Here is a 22,092-nt window from a genome sequence, read left to right as displayed (position 1 = left end):
TCCTGCTTTCCTCACCTTACAATTAACATTTTTTTTAGTGATGCGTACGTAAGGCTAAAAATCAGAAATTTTCTGCGGTGTGTCGTTAAGTGTGTTTGGTAAAATCACTTTATTTTCGTATATACACAAATAAAGCACGAACTGACAATATATAAAATACGTATAGAGCATATAATCGGCACATTACATTAATTTTCCCTTAAGTTTGGAATAAACAGAGGGTTGGAGGAATTCTCGCCTCCTAGTAGAACTGCAGGACGCATCACTCCGATGCGTTTGCTTCTCCATAACAATGGTACTCAACCAGAAGACAGTTAATCGAAAAACAAATATAATATCATTTATATCGTTTGTCTTCGTTTCAATGCTGCGCGCTTCACGGACATATAGTACATTCTGCAATACGCGCGCGGCTTATGGTATACTTTTATATAATTATAAAACATGTTTATATATTTATATATATACAGAGGTGTACGTTGGAAATATAAATACTATGAACTTCGCAGAGACGTATAGATCCCGATATTAAAACTACAGTCAATTTCTCCTTTGCAAAAATTTAATTAGCCTTTATCTTTCCCTTTACAGTTTTATTATTTTAGATTCTCGGTTACTGACACTTCAATTTATAAAATTCTGACCTGAAGTCTACTGAAAATTAAATGCGAAATGAGATTTTGTTATTTATTTCCGCTCTCGATTACCTCCACTCGCTTAAAAACTATCGGTGTCTTACGCTGAGAAGAAATCGGCTTGAAACAAATCGGAAAATACGCTCGCAAAGTTCATGTAAGCATCTCAGATACACCGGCGCTGTATATAAATCTGTGAGATTGATTCTGTGCTACTTTTCCTTGATATTACACTAACTACTTGATCGCGCGCGGTATATAAATATCACAGTTTACAAAACTGGCAACACTGCGTTTTGCCCGTGTCCTCTTTTGCTAAATATTATACGGTATCAATAATTAATACAATATTTATATAAAATATATGCTCTGTCGGAACCGACTACTTTGTCGTTTTAAGATTCGATTCCAACTAATAATCGCATCGCGATTTATGGAAGGATCACGGAATTTCTTGGTGGCGCGTATTAGTCCTCAGCAGGGATATACAGGGTGTTTTTTTAAAAGTGCTCACTAATTACATAGCGCTATTCCTTATCAAAAATTGAATCGAAAAGTCCTGATTTTTTTTCTATAATGCTTAATAAGGCAGTAATTATTGAATAAAGTCAGTCCAATCAGCACTGTCTGCTACGTAATTAGTAGGCGCTCTTCAAGAATATGTATGACTGAGGATTCCCATCTCAATTTAAAAATTCTTGTAAAAAGAATATCGAAAAAAGTTGGATGGATTTTCGGCAGTGGTAGTTCGTAAATTATTATCGCAAGATCTGCGAGATGTCCTCTCGTTTCTTTTCGCACCTTCGAGGACTTGACGACATTCGTCAGTCATGCGATATAAAAGCGTTACGTCTTAAGTTAATTACTTCGTATATAAATGTGGCCATGTAAAAAGACAGTAGGGGAGAGTTGGATATTACCGCGCGGTTGACAATTCCGCGCCACTGTTTAACTCAATAACTATTTGTATTACGCGCCTACAATGATCTTAATATCATAGACTAACACGGAATACCCCCCGCGAATGCGCTGTCAGTTCGTTCCGGCCGTCCATGTGAAGACACTGCGCTCTGCAAGATTTTCTGCTTATTCACTGTAATTTTGCTGGTAGTTTCGATAAGAGGTGAGTAATATAATATTTACATTACAGAATTAAATTTGACGCATTTGATAGGCTAAAACACTATAAAATTAGGATGCAAAATGATTTTAGAAACACGCGTTTCTTTTCTATATATTTTAAGGTTGTAAAGTGAAATGATTGAGTTTGATAATTTCGCGCCTAAAGTTGAAATTTTGAGACTGATTGAATTTTGGAGACTGTAAGATTTTAAAGTTGTTTTTGTAATTCATAGACAATAGGTATAACGATAACTGTGTGTTAAGAGTTACCAAGACTGTTTAGTTTACAATGTAAGGTGCTTAAAGAAAAGATCGTTGCTTAAGTTTTGATTTGAATTTATAATGATCGTTATTTGTTAACACATTCACTTATTTTTATATGTAGGTACCTACTAGACGATATTAATGCATAAATATAAAAAAAAACATTTTGTTATTGTGTTCTACTTCATGTCACTGGCTGAAGCCAGAGTAATTTTTATAGGCACGATATTATCAGACCAGTTCGGTAATAGGGGGAAGTGGGGCACATTGATACATAGGGGCACATTGATACAGTCATCATATCTCTGCATGAGAAACATCTTAAGATGTTTCTCACTGCCATAAAAATTAAAGCAAATCCTCCTCTAAAATACTCAATATTAAATCCCGAAAAAGATGTTTCTCATGCAGAGATATGATGACTGTATCAATGTGCCCCCATGTATCAATGTGCCCCACTTCCCCCTACCGCGTTTTCTCATTTTTTGGAAAATTTTTAATATTTTAGTTTGTGTTTAACTTTGACTTGTTGAACTTATTACTATTATATATGGATAGCCAAATAAATTACCTATCTAAAACTGCACATTTTGTTTTTTTTTGAAACATTTCTAAGCTTAGATATACGCTTCAATTCTTAGGGGCTCGGTGTATATATATATATATATATATATATATAAAATATCCAACTCTCCCCTATACAAAAATATGCTCCTGCGCAGCACGATAGCGCGGTTTATCCAGGACTGATGATATGGATCTAAGTCACACGCTCTTTGTGAGAGAAGATTAACTGTCAATACGATTTTATCACCCAGATAAAAATTAAGTAAAAAGTATGCAGAAAAAACTTTTCCTCGTAATATCATATTTCAAAATTTTATAATTTGTCGTCAACCATTTCATATATCTTCCTTGAATTCTTCGCAAATTAATTCGACTACATTCTTGAAGCTTTGTTCGCGAGCTAGAATCGCGATCTTTCCATCGGAAGGCTCAGCGACGAAAGTTGATTCCGTGGATGCGAATGTGCCGCAGACATTACTTTGATGTACGAACAATCTTTCATCCCCTGTGTTCACCGATCCACCGATGTCCGCACTTCAAAAATCCGTTTGACTTTCTGGTATTCGTATTTCGTACGCGAAATTTCCATGTGAGGTATAAAATGTTCCCCGACGCACCTAGTCAGCTGGAAGGAATCACGTGCGTTATGATCTGAAAGAAGACAGAAAAATATGTGACAGCAGCTGCTCGCCTATTTTCAAATAATTGATTTAATCGCATTAAAAATTTAGCTACTAATTTTTACTCCAGCCATGGAGTCATGTGATATTTTGTAGAATTATATAAATAGAATTATAAATATTCGGATCGAAGTTAAATTATTACAAAACATTATATCAAATCTTATATTACATTAAATTACTTTTACATATTAATTATGTAATATTATAACTATTACTTTGTGACAATTATATATATTGTTTCATGGCGTATCTTTCTAAATTCTGAATTTATATTTAATACTAAAAAATATCATCTTTAAAGTCTTCTTTTTCAATCATGCCACTCTTTAAAAATTTACGAATTCAGGGGCAATGAATAATTACCTCGTTTTTACACGTATATTATCCTCATGACAAAGCTCACAACGATCGTGGCAAATATCGGCGTGATTTCTCCTGTGGCGATGGCAGCGGCGGCGGAAGCCGAGAGGATACTCGACTTCCTGGGTAGGTTGGTTTCGATATCGTTGGTCTCCACGTCTGGCGGTGGACAACCCATCCAGACTGGCGCCGACAATTTCTGTTTCTCGTGCGCCACCCTCATCCTGAGATCGTCAAACTCCCAGAAGCCCTTGCCTTTGAAGAAGTACGTCTTGCCTATCGAAAAAGTGGAAAAGTTAGAGTAGAAAGTCGATAAACAAAATTACACAGAAGAGATTTATTTATAAAACGTTAAAAAAAATCAAGAATCGAAATCAAAATCGAATGAAATATTAAGAAACAATATATGGTTGCCTATAATTATCTTTTACTTAAAATATATACATTATCTTCGTTAATAATGTATTATATTTGGCGTTGAAAGTTAAATTAAATTTATTTATATGTATAACAGAATTGTCTGAGATTAATAGTATTTGAGTAATTATTTTTATAATGAAATAATTTTGTCCGAGATTGTCAATTTCCGAAATTTACCATTTTTCCATTGGAAAACAGCATCGATGTCATTCCCAACGCCGGCGAACATGCTCATGTCCCTGGGATAATCGAGTTCCACGTAATTAACAGTTTCGTCGAACCTGCGTGGGGCAGAGGATTAAATTGGAGAATTAAATTTTATTTATGGATTAAAAAGATAGTAGAAGCCCAATATGAATCGGATTACAAATTTCATTATACGTCCAATCGAATGAGCTTCGATCTAAATTAACATTATCTTTCATTTTAATATCAGTCGAAGATTGCTGTATACAAAAGTTGAAAGTTTGGCATTATGTTGAATTCTAGGCAATAAAAAATGAGAGAGTATAAAATCTGATTTGAGAAATTACACTACAATCACCTCCAATACATGGAACCGCTGAAGAAGTAAGTCTTGCCGTTGTGGCCCCACACCATGGCGCCGTCGATCTTCTGCAGAGCAGCCGGTAATCCCAGATATGTGAGCGGTTTTGGATAACCCGGCTCCAGATTGTTGGCGTCGAAGACGTAATACTCGCGACCAATGAAAAAGACTATCTTCTTATCCGGTCGCTCGTAAACGGCGTCCACGTGATTGATGCTCGATGGCAGATTGAACAACCTGGTGATCTCCGCCGGATATCCCTCGTAGATCCCCTGGTCGCCTATTCGCCATAGATACTGCAACGCGGTACCAAAGAGGATTAGAATCTCAATGCGGAGATTCTAATTTTGTTAATTCATTACGTTCCTCGAAAACTGTGCCGTAGAAAATACGCGTATAATTTAAATTATAAAATATAGGATATATGAATGTAATGTACCTATAGGTACATAATAATTATTTTAATACAATATTTTGATTTTAATAAAATATTGACGATGTAAATAAATATAGCAATTAAAAATATATCATAAATTATTCTATCTTTATGCTCGAGAATCAAACAGATAATTAATGTAAAATACTGGGCACTCATTCTCTTGTCCTTAGAAAATAATATAGATATAGAGACTCTTCTTAGTTCCTTGCAATAAAGCGAGATAATGACATCTGAAAGGTTCATTATCATATCGTTCTAAGATACAGCAAGAATTCTTTTCGTAATTCCTTATTACATAATATTCCTTCTTTTTGCTCTTCTTAAATTTGATCGCTGCTTACTCGTCCTTTGAAGACGAAGACTTCCCTGCGGATGATGCTGATGGCTTCGTAGCTCGTGTCGCACTTGTCGGGCACGTCGTCCCGCTGTGGCGGGGTCCACCGATGTCTGAACCTCGGTGTGGGCCTCATTGTCGTTGTCGTTGTCGTTGTCGTCGTCGTCGTCGCCGGCCATGTCGTGTGATGCCGATGGGGTTTGTGCGGCCGGTAGTCAGGTTTCTGCGGGTAACGACCCGGTTGTCGAGGCCTGCCGTCGTCCGGATAATGATTAGGCCTAGTGGGTCTCGTCCTCCAAGGCCTGTACGTTGTCGTCGTCGTCGTCGTTGTAGTCGTCGTCGGAGGTGGCGGTGGCGGTTGCTCTGGTGGCAGTGGACCACCCGGTATATTGCCCCACAGTTTGCCTTCAGGAGCCCCTGAGAAATAATTATTTCATTCATCCATTACGTTCTGTTCTCTTTTGCTTATTCAGTTTATAAATCTGTCAATATTAACATTCAACAGTAAAATTAATCCATTTAAAATAATTAATAATCAAAAACGTGACTAATTTAAATTCGAAATAAATTTATTGGAATCTTTTTTCTTTAACGTGACACGTAAAATAAAAATTGGCCCGAAAATTGATTGAAGAAGATCATATCTAATTGAGTAATTAAAAATCTGAATTAAGCATCTGTATAATGCATTGTTATATATTATATAAAAATATAATATACATTTGATGCAACGAAAATTTGTTACAAACATTAAATTATCACGAAGGAGGAGTTTTCGTTTTTCCAGGAGTTTTTCCGGGCTAGTATATGGCCCGAAAATGTGATACGGTCGACATTGCCTATCAACGCGAACACATCGACCGTGCTCGAGACCGTTTCAGAGAAGGCGAGCACGCGAGTACGCTAATGCGAAAGGATCGAGGCAAAAAGAGCTGATTCCGTTCTCGCTCTTTACATCCGCGCGCGACGAATTCATCCCGTCGCCTTTCAGGATCCCGCCGATCCCGCCCCGTGAAAAGAAATTCCGGGACGGGCGAGGTCGATATCGGACAATTTGTAACGAGACGTGTGTCTGTAAAAAGCGCAGCCTCTACAAAAAGAAGGTAAATTCATCGGTCGGACATTGTACTCGCATAATTGCAGCGATATCACACGACGGAATACTCGTAATTAGCAGATGCATCGCCGTCTCTTTACGCGCGTCGCTATTAAAAGGAAACTTTTAAAAATATAAAACTTTAAATATATAAAACAGATACCCATACATGTATAAAAATCTTAAAATGTATAAAACATGCTCCTCGTCATTCTTTTGTTTTTTACACTAAGAGAAAAATATTTGGTATTTGCGACTATAATTATGCATAGTAAAATAATTCAGGTCGAGGTTCTTATTTTTACAGTTATCATTGCTGTAATATTAGTAAATAATCTTATATGTATATAGATTTCAATTATATAAGTCATTTTTATCATATTTATAGTACGACTTACTACATAAATCACAGGTTGTAGTGTATAAAACCATGTTACGGTTAGATGAATGCATGTTAAAGCTATGACAACAATAATGTATTATTGAGTCAGCTATAATTCGCATTGTTAAAATAACTATAAAAATGTAGTTAGCACCGAAAATAACAAAAAATTATAGTAAATTTGTGATGACTGCAACTATTTTTTTTCTCTCAATACATATGGGTACTTATCAAATATTGCTTCGATCGAGTCAAAGTTCATCGAGAAAAAATTTCGCTCTCTCCAATTTCTCCCATATTGTGATTATCCTGGAGTATCATCAGCCGCCGCGATCTTAATTAGCCTGTCGAAACTATTTGCCAGCTTCGAATGGGCGCATTTTTTTCTCCCCGGCAAACCGTGCGCTTTCGATGAGTATCGGAGCGATCAAATAGAACGCGTTTGCAATTCGTCGGAGGGCTATTGACTCTCATTGTACGAGCATTATTTTACTTCGCGTGATTGACAATAGAGAGGTGGTGCGGGGGGAGAGGTGGTGCTTTTAAAATGCCTCTCCGCGCGTGCATGAGAGGTTGATTTTGCGCCACGAAATTTCCGAAATTCCACTCCCGGGAAATTAAATTTCCCGATATTACATAACACGTATTATATGGCAATCGTACATTTCTATTGTTTCTATCTTAGTTTTTTTTTTCGCTTGAACAAGATGTAACTGCATCAATTCGTCTGATCAAGCTTAAACAGCTACTCGGACTGCCGATAATAATTACTGCATTCCGATCGACATTCGATTTCACGTGAATTGACATACATTCGATTTAGCGACAAGCAAATACGCGATGCGAAAGTCAAACAATGTGATTGATTGGCGTTTTAAGTCCGCATAAATTCAGCCATTAAAATGAGCGTTATATACATTAAAGCGCGATGCACTTTAATTTCACCAATAAGAAATGACTACGAAAGAGAGAGGAAGAAAAGAGTCAGTCTCCCGTAAATATGTATACTAGGTGCATATAAATCACACCCGCATCGCGAGGAGAAAACGTATCGCCGTGGCAGAAGATACTTGGCGATATCAAATTGCCATTGCGGAGCAATAAACTAACTGTTGATGACAAACGCGGGCGATTAAAATTCGGCTTTATCGTTGGTCACGTGTTGGCGCGATGCGTTTTATATTTCCGCGTCCCTTCCCTATCGGACGTGTTGTATCAACGCGGGCAAATCGCTCGTTAATTCCGCGCGGCCGCGACGAGCAAAACACACACAACCCGGATTGACAGGATTGGTGAAATTACGAGTATAAGCTCTTCCTCGCGACGCGTGTAACACGCGTGCGGGCGCACGGGCAACGATTCACTCCATTTCCCCCGTGTACAGCGTTACACATGTATACGTATATACACCGTGTACAAAATTTACGCTATCGATTGTTCGGGCGAAATGTAACCCGTGTCGAGGGACGCCGATTAGATACATAGATGAAACAATAAAGCGCGGATCGCGCCACGAGTGGGCGCGAATTAAATGCAAGTGAAACGGAAAATGGCAGGACGATTAAAATCCATTTTGCGCGATCCACAATTCGCGCGATAAACTTGAATTTTAAGTGCGACCGTAACGAAAAATGTTTATGTATGTGACAAATTTAATTAAGATATCAAAGAAAGAGAGAGAAAGGTAGAACGAGAGAATAATACATAAAATTATCAAATTATGTCTCAAAGTGGACTTAAAAAATATTACGTGATATACACTGCCGCTCAAAAGTTTGGAAGCATTACTTTTTTTAAGAAAAATAGAATAGTAGTGCTAATACTTCCAAAGAAAAATGTCATATGAGAAACTTTACTCTCTGTTTTAACTATTCAACACAATATTATTTGTTTCTAATCATTTTCAAGTATTAGCAACACTGTTTTGTTTTTCTTAAAAGTTTGAAAATCTTTATAGTGCCTAATTTTTAAATCAGATACAGCGTGTTATTAGCAGTTCTACTTACTATTAAACATGTCAGTTAAATTACTTGATTAAAAACTTAATAAATCAAGGCGCTACTTTTATTTCATATCTAAAAAAATGTATTATTTCACTATTTAAAACTTTAAACCTTGTTTTCTCGAAATGTTCAAAAATAGATATACGATTCTTTTTATCTCTAAGGTACAGATATATGCGATATATGTATAAGTAATTTAAAAATTATATTAAAATATCATTACATAAAGGATTGCATCGCTCAATCTTCATATTGCATGCATTTTTCATGAATATATGCTGTAATACATACCTATATGCAACAAAATCAGGGGTGATACAATTTTTTATAATAAAAACACGGTGTGATAATATTTTATATGAAAAGTTCTTTTGGAACATTCCTCTGCAAATATTTAAGAAAGTATGTTTAAGGATACTTAAAAAAGTGCAAAAATGTGGAAAACGTTCGAAAACGCTCGAAAGTCTTTTTGTACAAATTCTTTTAAATACGTACGATCGGAAATGAGCGCACATATGTGTGTGCACAAACGCGCGCGCGTTTTATATCCCAGAGAATGCAGGTTTAAAAGGGTCAAACTTCTCGGCGGTTTTTGCGAGCGACTGGCGTGCTTTGTGCGCCATTTGCATAGAAATTCGTGCAGGAAATCGGCCGGAGCTTATCGAATGGTATGTGGATGCGATAGCTCGCGCGACGTTAACGGATGAACACCGCACGGTTCTGTAGTCGAATGATTAATATTCGCCAGTGACCTACCAATTAGCGTAATCTAGACTATGGAAGATAGAGAGGGAGATAGATGGAATGAGGGAGCCGTTTCCTGAACACCGAATCTAATCTCGACTCCCGACCGTCGATGCAATTACAATGACGCGCTCGATAATTGCCGCTGCCTTCGCACCCTCCAATATTCTAACTGTCTCTCCAATATTCTCTCTCTCTCTCTCTCTCTCTCTCTCTCTCTCTCTCTCTCTCTCTCTCTCGTCCTCCGCTATCGGGCACAAGTGATCTTTTCGTCACGCCGAGTAATTTCCGATTATAATAAAGAAGTTAGCTACCCCCTCTTTCTTCGCCTTGTCGCCGGAGCCTCAAACTTTATTACGTTAATTTGAGTAAAGCTAAGGTTATTTTCGTGAAACTTAGGGGAACGATATTCATAAGCCGCAGATATTAGTTTTCTTAATTTTTAAACATTTTCTAATATTTCATATTCACATTCTTAAATTTTTAATTCTTACGTAAATCAAAAATCTTGTTTAGTAATTAAATTTTATTTAAAACTAGCTTAAGCTGTCCGGCGTTGCGTGTCGAGGAATCCGTGAAAACACATTTTCACCCCTTTTCACCTCGTTAGAGGTCGAATTTCTAAAAATTCCTTTTTAGTGGGTGCTTACATCATGGAAGGAATATACTTCCCGAATTCCATGTTTCTAGGTTTAGGGGTTTGGCGTTGATGAATCAGTCAATCAGTCAGTCAGTGACAATTGTTTATAATATAGATTCTCGAGGAGAAGGAGAGAATCGCGGATTTTATACCCGCAGCACAAAGTGCCTTATCTTCCAAAAGCCGCATCCATTCGAGTAAACCTAGATGATCGCGCGTTAACGCGCAGCAACTATAGCGACTATATGAGAAGTTACGATTCCTAAAAATCAAATGCGATCCAGACGCAACGACAGGTTTAACTTTGCGGCCAGTTAAAAGATAAACGGACGGGAAAGGAAATAGCAGCGATAATGATTTAGCTGCGAGGAAGATGAACACGACGTAGACGAATAATCATGCAGCAATGTCGTTCAAGAATGTATATCATCATCAAGCCTCGACACTGTTTCTTTTTTTCTCCCCAGGTTTATACCGGAAGAGATGTTTTCGTCCGGTTTGGAAGTAACGTCGGAATTTATTGCCGCGAGTGCGCGCGAGGTATATTGCGCGTGTAATAAAAATGAAGGAAAACAACTGCCACTCTTTACGGCGTCATAAGCTCGCGAGCTACGAGCTGGCTGATATAAAAATCCCGGCGGAACCGGAAGTACTTCCATTCAATGCAACTTAAAACGCTTTCGGACAAATGTTCTCCGTCTTCTCGGTCTCGATAGCAAATGTATTACTGGACTTGCAATTAGGATTATTAACACCGCGCGTTTGCAGATATATTCTAAATTTATATAGCCATCACCTATAATTTTTAAGCATTATAATTACATCAGAGAGAGAAAGAGAGAGAGAGAGAGAGAGAGAGAGAAGACTAAATTAGAGACTAGGAATGTGATGAATGAAACCGGAAGTAATTGATATAAATGAAGATGAGCGTATTTCGAGCTGCCTTAGAATGTACAGACGCTAAACGCAGAGTTTTTGTTGCAACGAGCATTCCGCGTGAACTTTCCCAAGAGAAATTTCCGCAACAAAAACTAATTAAAGCACGGCTAAAAAAAATTCGATGAGTTCGTCGAAAATTAATGAGAAGAAGCGAGAGAGAACGCGCAAGAAAAACGCAAGAGGGAAAAGTGGATTTTATTGAATCGGACAATTTGATATGTTAATGTTATAGCGCAATGTGGAATGAGGATGTTTCATACGTTCGGCACGTAATTTAATATTGACGATAGGTCGAGAGATTGAAAAGAAATCGCGGATGAAAACCGGGTCTTTTTTCCTCGCCGTCGTGGATTGAAAAGTTGGCGAGAAAGAGAGCTTTGCGGGCAACGTGCTTCGGCGGAACGCGCGAGCTTACGCGAACGTAAAGAAGAAAAGTGTATTTTGGTCCGTCCTTCATTATCCCCGACAAAGGCACTTTCGTATATATTTCACGGCAAGCGGTTTCACCGCATTGATTCGCCGGGGCCTTTCGTTTCCTTTTTCTGGAATTCCTCGCGGAAAATACGAGATGGACTGGAAAAATCTGCGGATTGCGGCTCGGTGGTTTAAGGACTTACGAGATTAAATTTTTGAAACGCTACCGGTCAAAACGATTCTATCGCAGCGAGTACAATACAATCCGATTCTTTTCAACCTTTATGTATTTATGGGAAGCAGGAAATAATATATAGTTGAAAGAAACGAATAAAAGAAGGAAGGGTAAGACTTCCGAATAGCCCCTATTTCCGAATTTGATGAAACTTGCAGCAATTGTTGACTATTAGAGGACACGTTTATACTATAAAGGATTTTTTACGGAAACAAATAGGAACGGAGAAATTAAAAAAATACGGTATTTATGCATAAAAGGGGCACACACACACACACACGCGGGGTGGTGCAAGGGGGGGCCTTCGGCCACCTCCGCCGGTAGGCAGCGTGGACCTCGCTTTACAATTTAAAGTACATGCTAAGACTGCGGTCCGATTCACGCTCACAGCGCTGAAAGCATCGCTCGTTACAATGAAAATTTCTTTATAACCGCCCGGATCGTCGCTATTTGAACTTTTTACTATCGAAATATGCAATGAACTTTTTTTTTTAATACCCGGAAGTAAAAAAATTATTGTCTTGAAGTTTACCTACTTGATTCTAATACCCAGGGTACCTGGGTACCCACTTTTAAAAATATGTAAAAAAATAATTAATTTTCTTATTTTTGATTATATAAACAACATTGTTTTTTATTAATTTACCATTCCTATAACCATATTAATTATTTATAAATTAATTTAGTCAATAACTATAATAAAACTCATATTTTTAAAAGTGGGTACCCGGGTACCCTGGGTATTAGAATCAAGTAGGTAAACTTCAAGACGATAATTTTTTTACTTCCGGGTATTGAAACAAAAAGTTAATTGCATATTTCGATAGTAAAAAGTTCAAATAGCGACGATCCGGGCGGTTATAAAGAAATTTTCATGCAAACATTAAAAATTTTACCCATATATGCACAGGTGGGTACCCGGGTACCCGGGTATTGACATAAGGGTTAAAAAAATGTTTTATTATTGGAAGTACTTGAAGTAGAATTTTTCGGGGAGTGTTATAGAGTGTATAATTTTTTGTTACCGATCTTTTTGGGAACCGGTATCTGAAATTTTTTCAATTTTTCGGGAAATAAATGACCGAATCTTAAAGAATTGTATATAAAACGTTGTCTCTCTTCCGCAAATACCACATACTTACAATATTTTTTGTAATGTCCGTTGCAAAAGTTCGATTTGAGATTGAAATTAAATTCAAATAAGAAATAGTATTCAGTGAATACCGTTACGAATTGACGTTTTGTCTCGCGTGAATTTCGTTGCAACCTCCCCGTGGTGCACATCGGATTACGCAAATGCCGGCGGTATTGTGTTAAAATCATAAAAAAACATGGGTTATCTTAAATTGCGATATTTCGTTAATTAATTTTAATAATAATTATATTGAATAAAAAATATATTGTGCAATTTTAAATATTATAATTTAATCTATATATATATCTATATATATAATAAAATTTGAATAAAAATGAATATAAAGGATTCTTTGCAATTGCCTGATAAGCCATTGCCTGATAAAGGAATTTTTTTCGATTAAGGATATTGAAATACAAATGAAGTCGTTTGAAGAGAAACGACTCCCGGGCGAAGCCCGGGTAACCAGCTAGTTGTCTATAAATTAGAATAAAAATTTTGAATTTTTGACGCCATTTTCTCCGTTCCTATTTGTTTCCGTACAAAATCCTTTATAGTATAAACGTGTCCTCTAATAGTCAACAATTGCTGCAAGTTTCATCAAATTCGGAGGTAGGGGCTATTCGGAAGTTGAGCCGAAGGAAGATTTTAGATCGCAAAAACATACTGAAACATTTGAATCAGTTAATAGATGATTAATAATAGTAATTTTATTACATTTGAAAAATAAAAACATTTAAATATAGTTTTATTTAATTAAAAATATTTTTCAATAATACAAAAATTTATTTCATAATTGTGATTTCTGAGTGTCTATGATTTACTAAATTATTACTTCAAATTTTTATAGATTTTTGTAAATTATTAACTGTAATTATTCTAATTTTACATCTCGTTACATTCGCTTTCATCTAATTTCTCAAATTTTTATCTATACTATATAAATTTATGTATACTTTATTTCATTATAGTACGTGTTTTTACGCGTTATGAAAATTTTCATATTACGAAGATGATATAATTTCCATAAGTTCTCGATCGCTGTAATTCAACGGGTGCGCAATCAACGGTATCGTTTCTGAACACCATATTCTCTTCAAACGAGAAGCAGAGGAGTACCTATCTCAAAGAGCGGAGGCCTCGGGCCATCCTGATGGACAGATCATAAACCCCTCAAATAGAGAAATCGAGAAGAAAAGAGAAAGACAGTGAGAACGAAAGAAAGAGAGAGAGAGAGAGAGAGAGAGAGAGAGAGAGAGAGAGAGAGAGAGAGAGAGAATTGTCGTGGTTTATTTGCCATGATAAAACTGTTGTAGGTCGAGATTTATGGTGCTTTGATGAAGCGGTGAAAATGTTTGTTTTCGCGATTTCATCGATATTCTCCTCGTAAATCAATTTCGCTGGTTTAACTGCTTGGCGACATATTGCGATTGCGAATACGACGCGTTGTTTTCCACAAAATATATTCCCGGAAAAAGAAAATTTTTCCCTCGAAAACATCTACTGTACGGCTGCGCCATTGAGTCCTTATCGAACGCATCGTATACATTACTGCGTGATAATTAATTTATCTTCCGCCTGTGCTTTTGTAACGTACTTGTACTCGAAATTCATGCGCTATCGTATTTATTTTTGTTAGCGATAGGAGTTTGTTTGTTAACAATTCCCCATGTATAGCGGTGTTATCCCACTGATATTCCACGTTTTCTATCCCGCATCGTATAGTTTCATTTGTTTTATAAAATGTCGTTTTTTGTAAAAAAAAACAACATTTTATTTATGCGTTATTCTAATTACGGAAATACGTGGCAAATAAATATTTCTTTTACTAAAGGTGCCTTTTCACGTTGACGCTCGACACTCATTTTCAGCAAGCAAAAATCTTCAGAAATAATATATTTTATTTATATATATATATATCCATAAAATATTATTACTTAAAGATATTACTTGAAAATAATTAATATTTTATGTATTTTAAAGTCTATGGTTGATTGTACTGGGACAAACAAATTCAACTTCATTTCTTTGACGCTATAGCGTCAAAGCGAAATCACCACGTTCACCTTGTTGACGCTCATTTTCAGCGTCTCATGAATTGGCACCTTAAACAGGATTCAACGTTTGTTCTATGAATAAAGATATTAAAAAATTGGGACTTAAATTAATTTACAATTTCTATGAATTAGATTTCTCTTTGCCCGCGTGTGTTCTGTTCTGAGCAACTTGACAATACGGAATTAAGTACCTTCGGTATCAAAGTTTGATTTAAGACTAAGAGAGTACCCAAACTTACTTGACATCAAAGCAACCCCATAATAGGCTTAACAAACAGATCCAATTTATGACCGGTAAAGGAGATATATGGCAGGTGGGAAAACAGCTGCGAGGAGCATACCAACTAGCAGGAAAGAGGCGTAAATTCTCGCGGGGGAGTGTCTAGAGGCGGCCAAGCGTTAAACACCTTAAGGAAGCTCTTGCGAACTTAAGTCTCTCTTGTATAAACAACAAGCTGAACCTTGTTAACGCGGCTATGCAACTATAAGTGAATAGTGACTTACGACTATAGCTTTAAATTGAGATTGTATAACTCCGGTAGAGCAGTCGCTCTAAAAATTGAGTGAAAAATTCACTCCTACCTTATGAATGTCCGCATTCACTCAAGTCAGAGTGACAACCCTCTCTTTTAGAATGACTATCGCAATCACGCTAATATATTAGTGGCGAAACTACTCTATGAAATTTAGAGATTAATTATGAATTTGCGGCAGAGTAAAGTAAAATAAGACGTTAAACACTATCTCGCGAAAGATGAAAGACGCACGACTCCACTCTTTTCCGGAGTCCATCGACGTGATGTACGCCGTCGACACGTATGCTCGTCGCCCATAAACCACCGGTCGGACCCGGGAACCATCGCAATTTCGTTTGCGAAAGCCCGTACCAATAATCTTTGCCCTCGTGCCCGGAATAAACCATGCCCGTACTATGGAAACGTTGTTTCCTCGATTTTGACCTCCGCGTCGTGAACTTCGATCGTATTTTACGGAACGAATGTTTCCTTCGACTTTGTAGACTCGTAGGATACGATAACACACCCTCTTTAATTCCCTTCCCTCTTTCCCTCGGTCTCACTTGAAGAAAATTCGTGCTTTATTTCAATTTAGGAATGCGAGTGCGATTTTTTTCACTTCAAGAGTCGAAAGCTCAAGTCGTAAACATTTTAGATAAATTTAAATCACGATTGTACAGAATTGACACTATTTGAAGAGAGAGAGAGAATACAGAGATTTATATAAATCTTCAATATATCGAAATTATGTAAAAAAAATTCAAATAAGCTAATAAATGCTAGATAAATTAAATTTAAACACTTTCAGAAAAAAAGGAGAAACCCCTGCATGAATTTCTACAAATACTAAATAAATTAAATCTGAATAATTTCTGAAGAAAAAAAGTCGCCAAATGTTTTTCCTTAAAAAAAGACCAAGGGATCAATAATTGCAGACGAAATTCTCTCGTTCGTTTTTACAGTAAAGTAAACTTCTGGTCGGATTGTTGTTGCTGCAGCAGCTGGAGTAGGAGAAATTATCTCGTGTTCAACAACAATCGCTCGAGTTTTCAAGCGCCTACCGCTGGCGCGGCGACGGCCCTGTACACGTATATCGTCAAAGTTTGCAGATTTCCTAACTTCTTTCCGCCTACGTTGCAACTCGTTCCCCGTTCTTTCTTTTTCATCCCTCGAAAGTTCGAGAGGGCGAGATTAAGAAGTTCACGGGGAGAGGAAGTCGCGAGAGTTCCCAACAAACATAGATTACCGCGCTCGGCCGCATCAAGTTATAAAGAAACGCAATGAATGGAAGAATAAAAAGAGTAGTGCTTGAGCTAATCGTGAGATGTATCGATAAGTATAATTGGCCGAATTGAAAAAAAACACCCCCCCCCCCGCGTTTGTTGACATCGCGTTATTTATTATAAATATAAAAGCAGCTTTTATTACCGTTAGCACTTACGAAATTAAACTGCAGGCGATGTCTTAATATAATTTTACTTTAGCTTTCTCTCTCTCTCTCTCTCTCTCTCTCTCTCTCTCTCTTTCTTTCTTTCTTTAATATTAGAGAGAAATAACGTATTAATGCAATTAAGTCAAACTCGTTTATTGTTGCCGAGCGGAATAACGGGATAAGTACCGTCATTGGACATTAATTAAACTTAACAATTCCTATCTCGTACAAGACGTATAACATCTTCCTACCTTTTTACGAAGCACAATTAATTTTCAAGTCACAATTAATAAAATAGGAATCCTTGAACAAGAGTAACGGAGATGCCAGGCACGAAGAAATGTCAGACGAGAGCCACTCGGATAGGTTAATGAGGCGATTTCGCCGAGTCGGCGACGCGAGAGGGGCACAATAATTGAAGGATCCAAATGATACTCTGATGACCGCATACCTCTAACGGGTTTCCCCGCGGGAGCCGCTTTTTCATTGGAAGTGTGCTTCTTCAGCACGCACCTCCGCGGAAACGTATTTGTCTTCCCTTTCCTTGCAAACAGTAAATCGCTCTAGCGATGGTAATAAAGCGATGCGAGAGAGAGAGAGAGAGAGAGAGAGAGAGAGAGAGAGAGAGAGAGAGAGAGAGAAATAAAAGAGAATAAAGTTTATTGCGCTGGAAACTTCTTTTCCGTGGAAAATCGTATAATAACTGAAGAATACAGGCATGCAGAAAGTAACAATATAAGAGGAAAAATGCAGTACGTGAGGTCCCCGATGTCCACTTGTCATTAAAAAGAAGACAATTGCATAAAAAAATAACAAATTGTAAAAATAAAAAAATTTATATATATATAGGGGAGACCGGGGCAAACTCGACACGATTTTTTCAAAGAAAATTTTCAACAATTAAATAAAATTAAAATTATAATAAATATTTCAAGCAAATTCAATAGTACACATTTAAAGAGTGTTCCTTCAGGTACAAAATTGCTTAAGAAAGTTTTGCTGTACGTTGCTTAGTTTTGCCTCCAGGAAAGGAAAAGTGACGCGAAGACAAATTTTCAAATTGAAAAATGCCGGGGCAAACTCGACACTTTGCCTAATCGACACATTTTGATCTAGAACTTATTTTTTATTGTCTGAAACTAAACATACATTGTTTATCGTGTATTTAGAAAGTGCAAAAATTCGGAATTAAGTAAAACAATCATTGGAAATAATGAGAACAAAAATTATTGAACATTCAATTATTTTCATCTAAACTCATGTCTGAAAAACAATTTATACAAGTAAATTCGCGATTAGACGTGCGCACATATTTGTCATGGGTCATATAGCTGCATAACAAGCATCGTTTGTTATTGGTAGCCGATAAAACGGCGTGGTGTCGACTTTGTCCCGAACGTCGTTTTTCACTGTTGTCACCAAAAAGATAAAAATTTTGAAAATATGCAAAAACTATTATCGGATTCATATAAAGCATCAAATTTCCCATCAAAATCACTTACCGGTAGATTCGCAAGAGTAAAGCTCGATGAGAGAGTAGAAATTTTTGAGAGATCAGAAAAATTATTGTACTTTTTCCATCAAAAACGCTTATGTCGCGCTAAAAATTACACCATGCATAACTCAGAATGTAACCAAATTCCGTTGATAATACTGGCACATAAAGACGCATTTACAGTAGGAAAGGCATGTTTCTACGATAGATTTAAATTGGCAAAAAGCCTAATGTCAAGTTTACCCCGGCGTCGAGTTTGCCCCGGTCTCCCCTATATATAAAAGTAACAATAAAATAGATGGAAAGAATTAAAACAAAAGGGAAACGAGATTTTATATACGACAGTTAAAACGTTTATAAAATATTTTTCATTAAGATTGCAAAAGCAATTCTCATTATTGTTAAATTACTCGCAAAAACGTACGTCTTATCAATTTATGATAAAACCGTAATTGAGCGCAACTGCGAGCAAAATTCAATTCGGTGAAATCACAGCGTCGAAGAGCAAACAATTTCCTCTCGGTAACAGTTTTCCCTTCCTTTCGCACGATTTCTCGCAAAAATTGCGAAGACACGTACAGTTTCGATACGATAGCGTGTAATCAACGAAGCGGATGTCACAGACGATACAAAGACAGAAAATTACGGTCCGTTTGCACCGATTCGCGTTTGCGAATGCATTTTTCTTCACGCACGGGAGGAGGAAGGCGGAAGAAAAGACAAGCGGATGTGCTTTTCGGAGAAAGCAGGCGGCTCGCGTTTCCGCGTAATCCGACGAAAAAGAATGAAGCTTGAGGGTAATGGAGAGAGACTCCTGCTCGCTTTCATCCCTGGAAGGCAACGGCGCCGCGGCGCGGTGGGACGAGAACGGCCGATCTGTCGGAAACATCCGCTCGTTGGTTTTCAGAGGAAGAGAGAATGGATGAAACAAAGCCGGCGACGCCGCGACGAACGAAGAGAAGAATTCGGGCGCGAGTTTCACCGCGCCACGGGAATGCAAGCGGCAAGAGTAAACGCAGAATCCCGTGGAAATGCGGTTCTGCGAGACTTCACTCAAGAAAATATATCGTCGAGAAGTTCTTTGGACAAATGTTACAACCGACGGATTTATGAGTATGCATAAATTTGTACAATTATATAATAAATATTCTATACATGTACGGAATTTAAATTTTGGATAATAAACAAAGAATCCAGTATGTATAACTTTAAAAATATACTTCTAGATCTTTTACCATTTCTGTCATTTATAATAGAATACACTTTTACATAATTCTAAGGCCGGTACTCATAGTCGGCTCTTATCATTTAAGATCGTCTTAAGTACAATCTTAAGATGCTATAATGTGCTTTGGCTCATGTGATTGGTTCATAACATCTTAAGATTATACTTAAGACGATCTTAAATATGAGATCCTAATATGAATACCGAACTAAGAACACAATTGTAATAATGTGACTGATACTCTTATTTTCTTGCCTTTTCCTCAGATTAGTTTCAGGGAAAAAATTGATGGAAGTAATTACTTCGATTATTCTAATAAAGCAAGATCCTTCTATTTTCAACCAATCTTGTTTTAAACTATTTTGATATTCTTGTACACGGCGAGCAAAGCTCCATTTGTATATCATAAAGAACGCGGGACGTAGGGACGGCAGTACACAGGAAACAATTACGATTTTAATGATATGGTTATTTTGTCCTCAATTTTATAAGAGCGTTTCATATCGACTATACAATTCGACTATATCTCGCGAACTGTCTGCCAGAGCTGCACGATTCCAAGTTTATCGAACGCAAACTTCAAAATTTCAGCCTCTGTATGCTGTCTGTGCCAGCTGCTTGCATTCTTCGCTATTGAAAGTATATGTAAAAGATATGCAAAAGATATCGTAATTTCTATCACGTCGTTTATTATTAATAATTTCAACTTTAAAATAAGCGACCGTTCCATTTTCTTACGAGATATATAGTGCTTCCTAGAATAAATCTTTCTAAAATAAATCACACAAATAAATCATGTAATAATCTTCCTAAAATAAATCAACCATATCTCGCAAACGAAATCGATTCCAGATCCATCGGATGTGCGAAACTTTCGACATTTATAAGTACGCGATTCGTCGCAACTCGCGGCGATTTTATCCGATTGGAAATATCGGGGAACGTTCTTTTTAGCTAAACTTCTTGCACGGTTTATCTTTCCTCTTTGTCTTTTCACGTTAATTGAAGAGAAAAAAAGAAAAGATGAACTGTGTAAGAAGTTCAGCTATAGAACAGACTTATAGTGAGGCACTACCGTCGCACGAAGCGACAGCGAGACTCGTTCAAGCGAGCGAGTCAGCTAAGTATACGCGCTACTAGGCTACTACGCGCATAGTAGGCACGAGACCTATCCCATTCTCCCCCTACTCTCACCCGTGACGCCCTCATTCATAAAACGAACACGCGCGCGTAATTTTGCGGATGCTGTAACTTCGCGAAAAATTGACACGTGACGAAGATGGATCTCCTGGACTGGCGATCGCGAGTGCGGTTGTTAGTACCTCGGGGTTCCAACTGTACTGTTCGCGGGTACTACAACGAATGATGGAACACAGGTCGCACACGGAGAAAGAGAACGAAACACGGACGATATTTGTTTAACTATATTTATACCTTTTAATATTTACGACGATTGCAAGACTTTCTATGTAATGTGACTCATAAAGGCTGAACGAAATCATGTATAGTTAGTTCTCTTATTGAATTTGGAGGTACTATCGTCCACATAAAGTTAAAGTTTCCTCGGTGATTCGATTAACGTGGAACTGACATCCTCGAACAAATTAATTCAATAAAGGAAAAACGTGCAAAGTATTTTACGTTATACATATTCAACGATAGATACGTCAAAAAAATTAAAAATTGTTGAATTTCTCCTAGAATTATCTTAATAACGAAACTCAATATGTAACTTATTTTATTTGTATTACAAATGCATTTTTGCGAAATTAATTCCGCCGCGAAAAATGCTTATATATCTGTACTTTAGATTAAAGGTAAAGAATTGTATCTACTATCTCCATTATTAGAAATTTAGAGAAAACATGATTTAAAGTTTATTATTTCTATGAAAATTTCCAATACTTTTTCTAAACATTGTATCTTAGGAACTAGTAATAATGGACATAAGATCCTTCACTATTATACAAGTTAAACTCTTGATCTATTGGAAAAAGTATTAACTCTAATTCCAAAAATAGGAGATATTATTCTTTACCTCTAAAATGTATGGACATAATCGATTATGAGGGCAAGCAATTTCAAAACTACAGAGTAGAGGAAAACTGGGCACGTCGGATTAGAAGTTACTACAATGTGCAGAACCTTTCTTGTCACCTTAGTAACTCTCTTAAGTTGTAAAGTCCGCCTGTAGTTCCCGCCTTGTTCTTCTTTGCCAAGAGTAGAAAACACTTTTCGTTTATAATTCGAGAGAAGTCAAGCGAATCGCGATTCTTCGCGCGACGATTGTAATGCAAAATGCTGTTGTTTGATTCCGCAACAGCATTTCCTTTTTTTTCCTCACGTTTATTTCTCTCCGCACGGGTCACCACGTAATTTTTGCTACGCTGCGCGCAAATATTGATGCCG

At 37.0% G+C, this 22,092-nt stretch overlaps 1 protein-coding gene across 3 annotated transcripts in view; it reads right to left on the bottom strand.

The window, feature by feature from the left end:
* Window positions 1–90: 90 nt before the first annotated feature.
* Mmp2 (Matrix metalloproteinase 2) overlaps window positions 91–22,092 on the bottom strand; it is a 103,763-nt gene continuing 81,761 nt past the window's right edge. For all 3 annotated transcript variants that reach the window (XM_071721662.1, XM_071721664.1, XM_071721665.1), the window contains 5 exons: window positions 5,379–5,788; window positions 4,596–4,894; window positions 4,229–4,332; window positions 3,635–3,907; window positions 91–3,239 (listed from right to left, as the gene is read on the bottom strand). In XM_071721662.1, the coding sequence (XP_071577763.1) occupies window positions 3,642–3,907; window positions 4,229–4,332; window positions 4,596–4,894; window positions 5,379–5,788 (1,079 nt within the window). In that variant the 3' untranslated portion in view covers window positions 91–3,239; window positions 3,635–3,641. The remainder of the gene's footprint in view (window positions 3,240–3,634; window positions 3,908–4,228; window positions 4,333–4,595; window positions 4,895–5,378; window positions 5,789–22,092) is intronic.

Source organism: Temnothorax nylanderi, unplaced genomic scaffold, assembly GCF_030848795.1.
Source record: "Temnothorax nylanderi isolate EJ_2023f unplaced genomic scaffold, tnyl_v1.0 TNYL_tig0432_pilon, whole genome shotgun sequence".
In the NCBI taxonomy this organism is placed as follows: Eukaryota; Metazoa; Arthropoda; class Insecta; order Hymenoptera; family Formicidae; genus Temnothorax; species Temnothorax nylanderi.
Note: the sequence above shows the minus strand (reverse complement) of the source record. Positions and strands in the feature narration are given on the sequence as shown.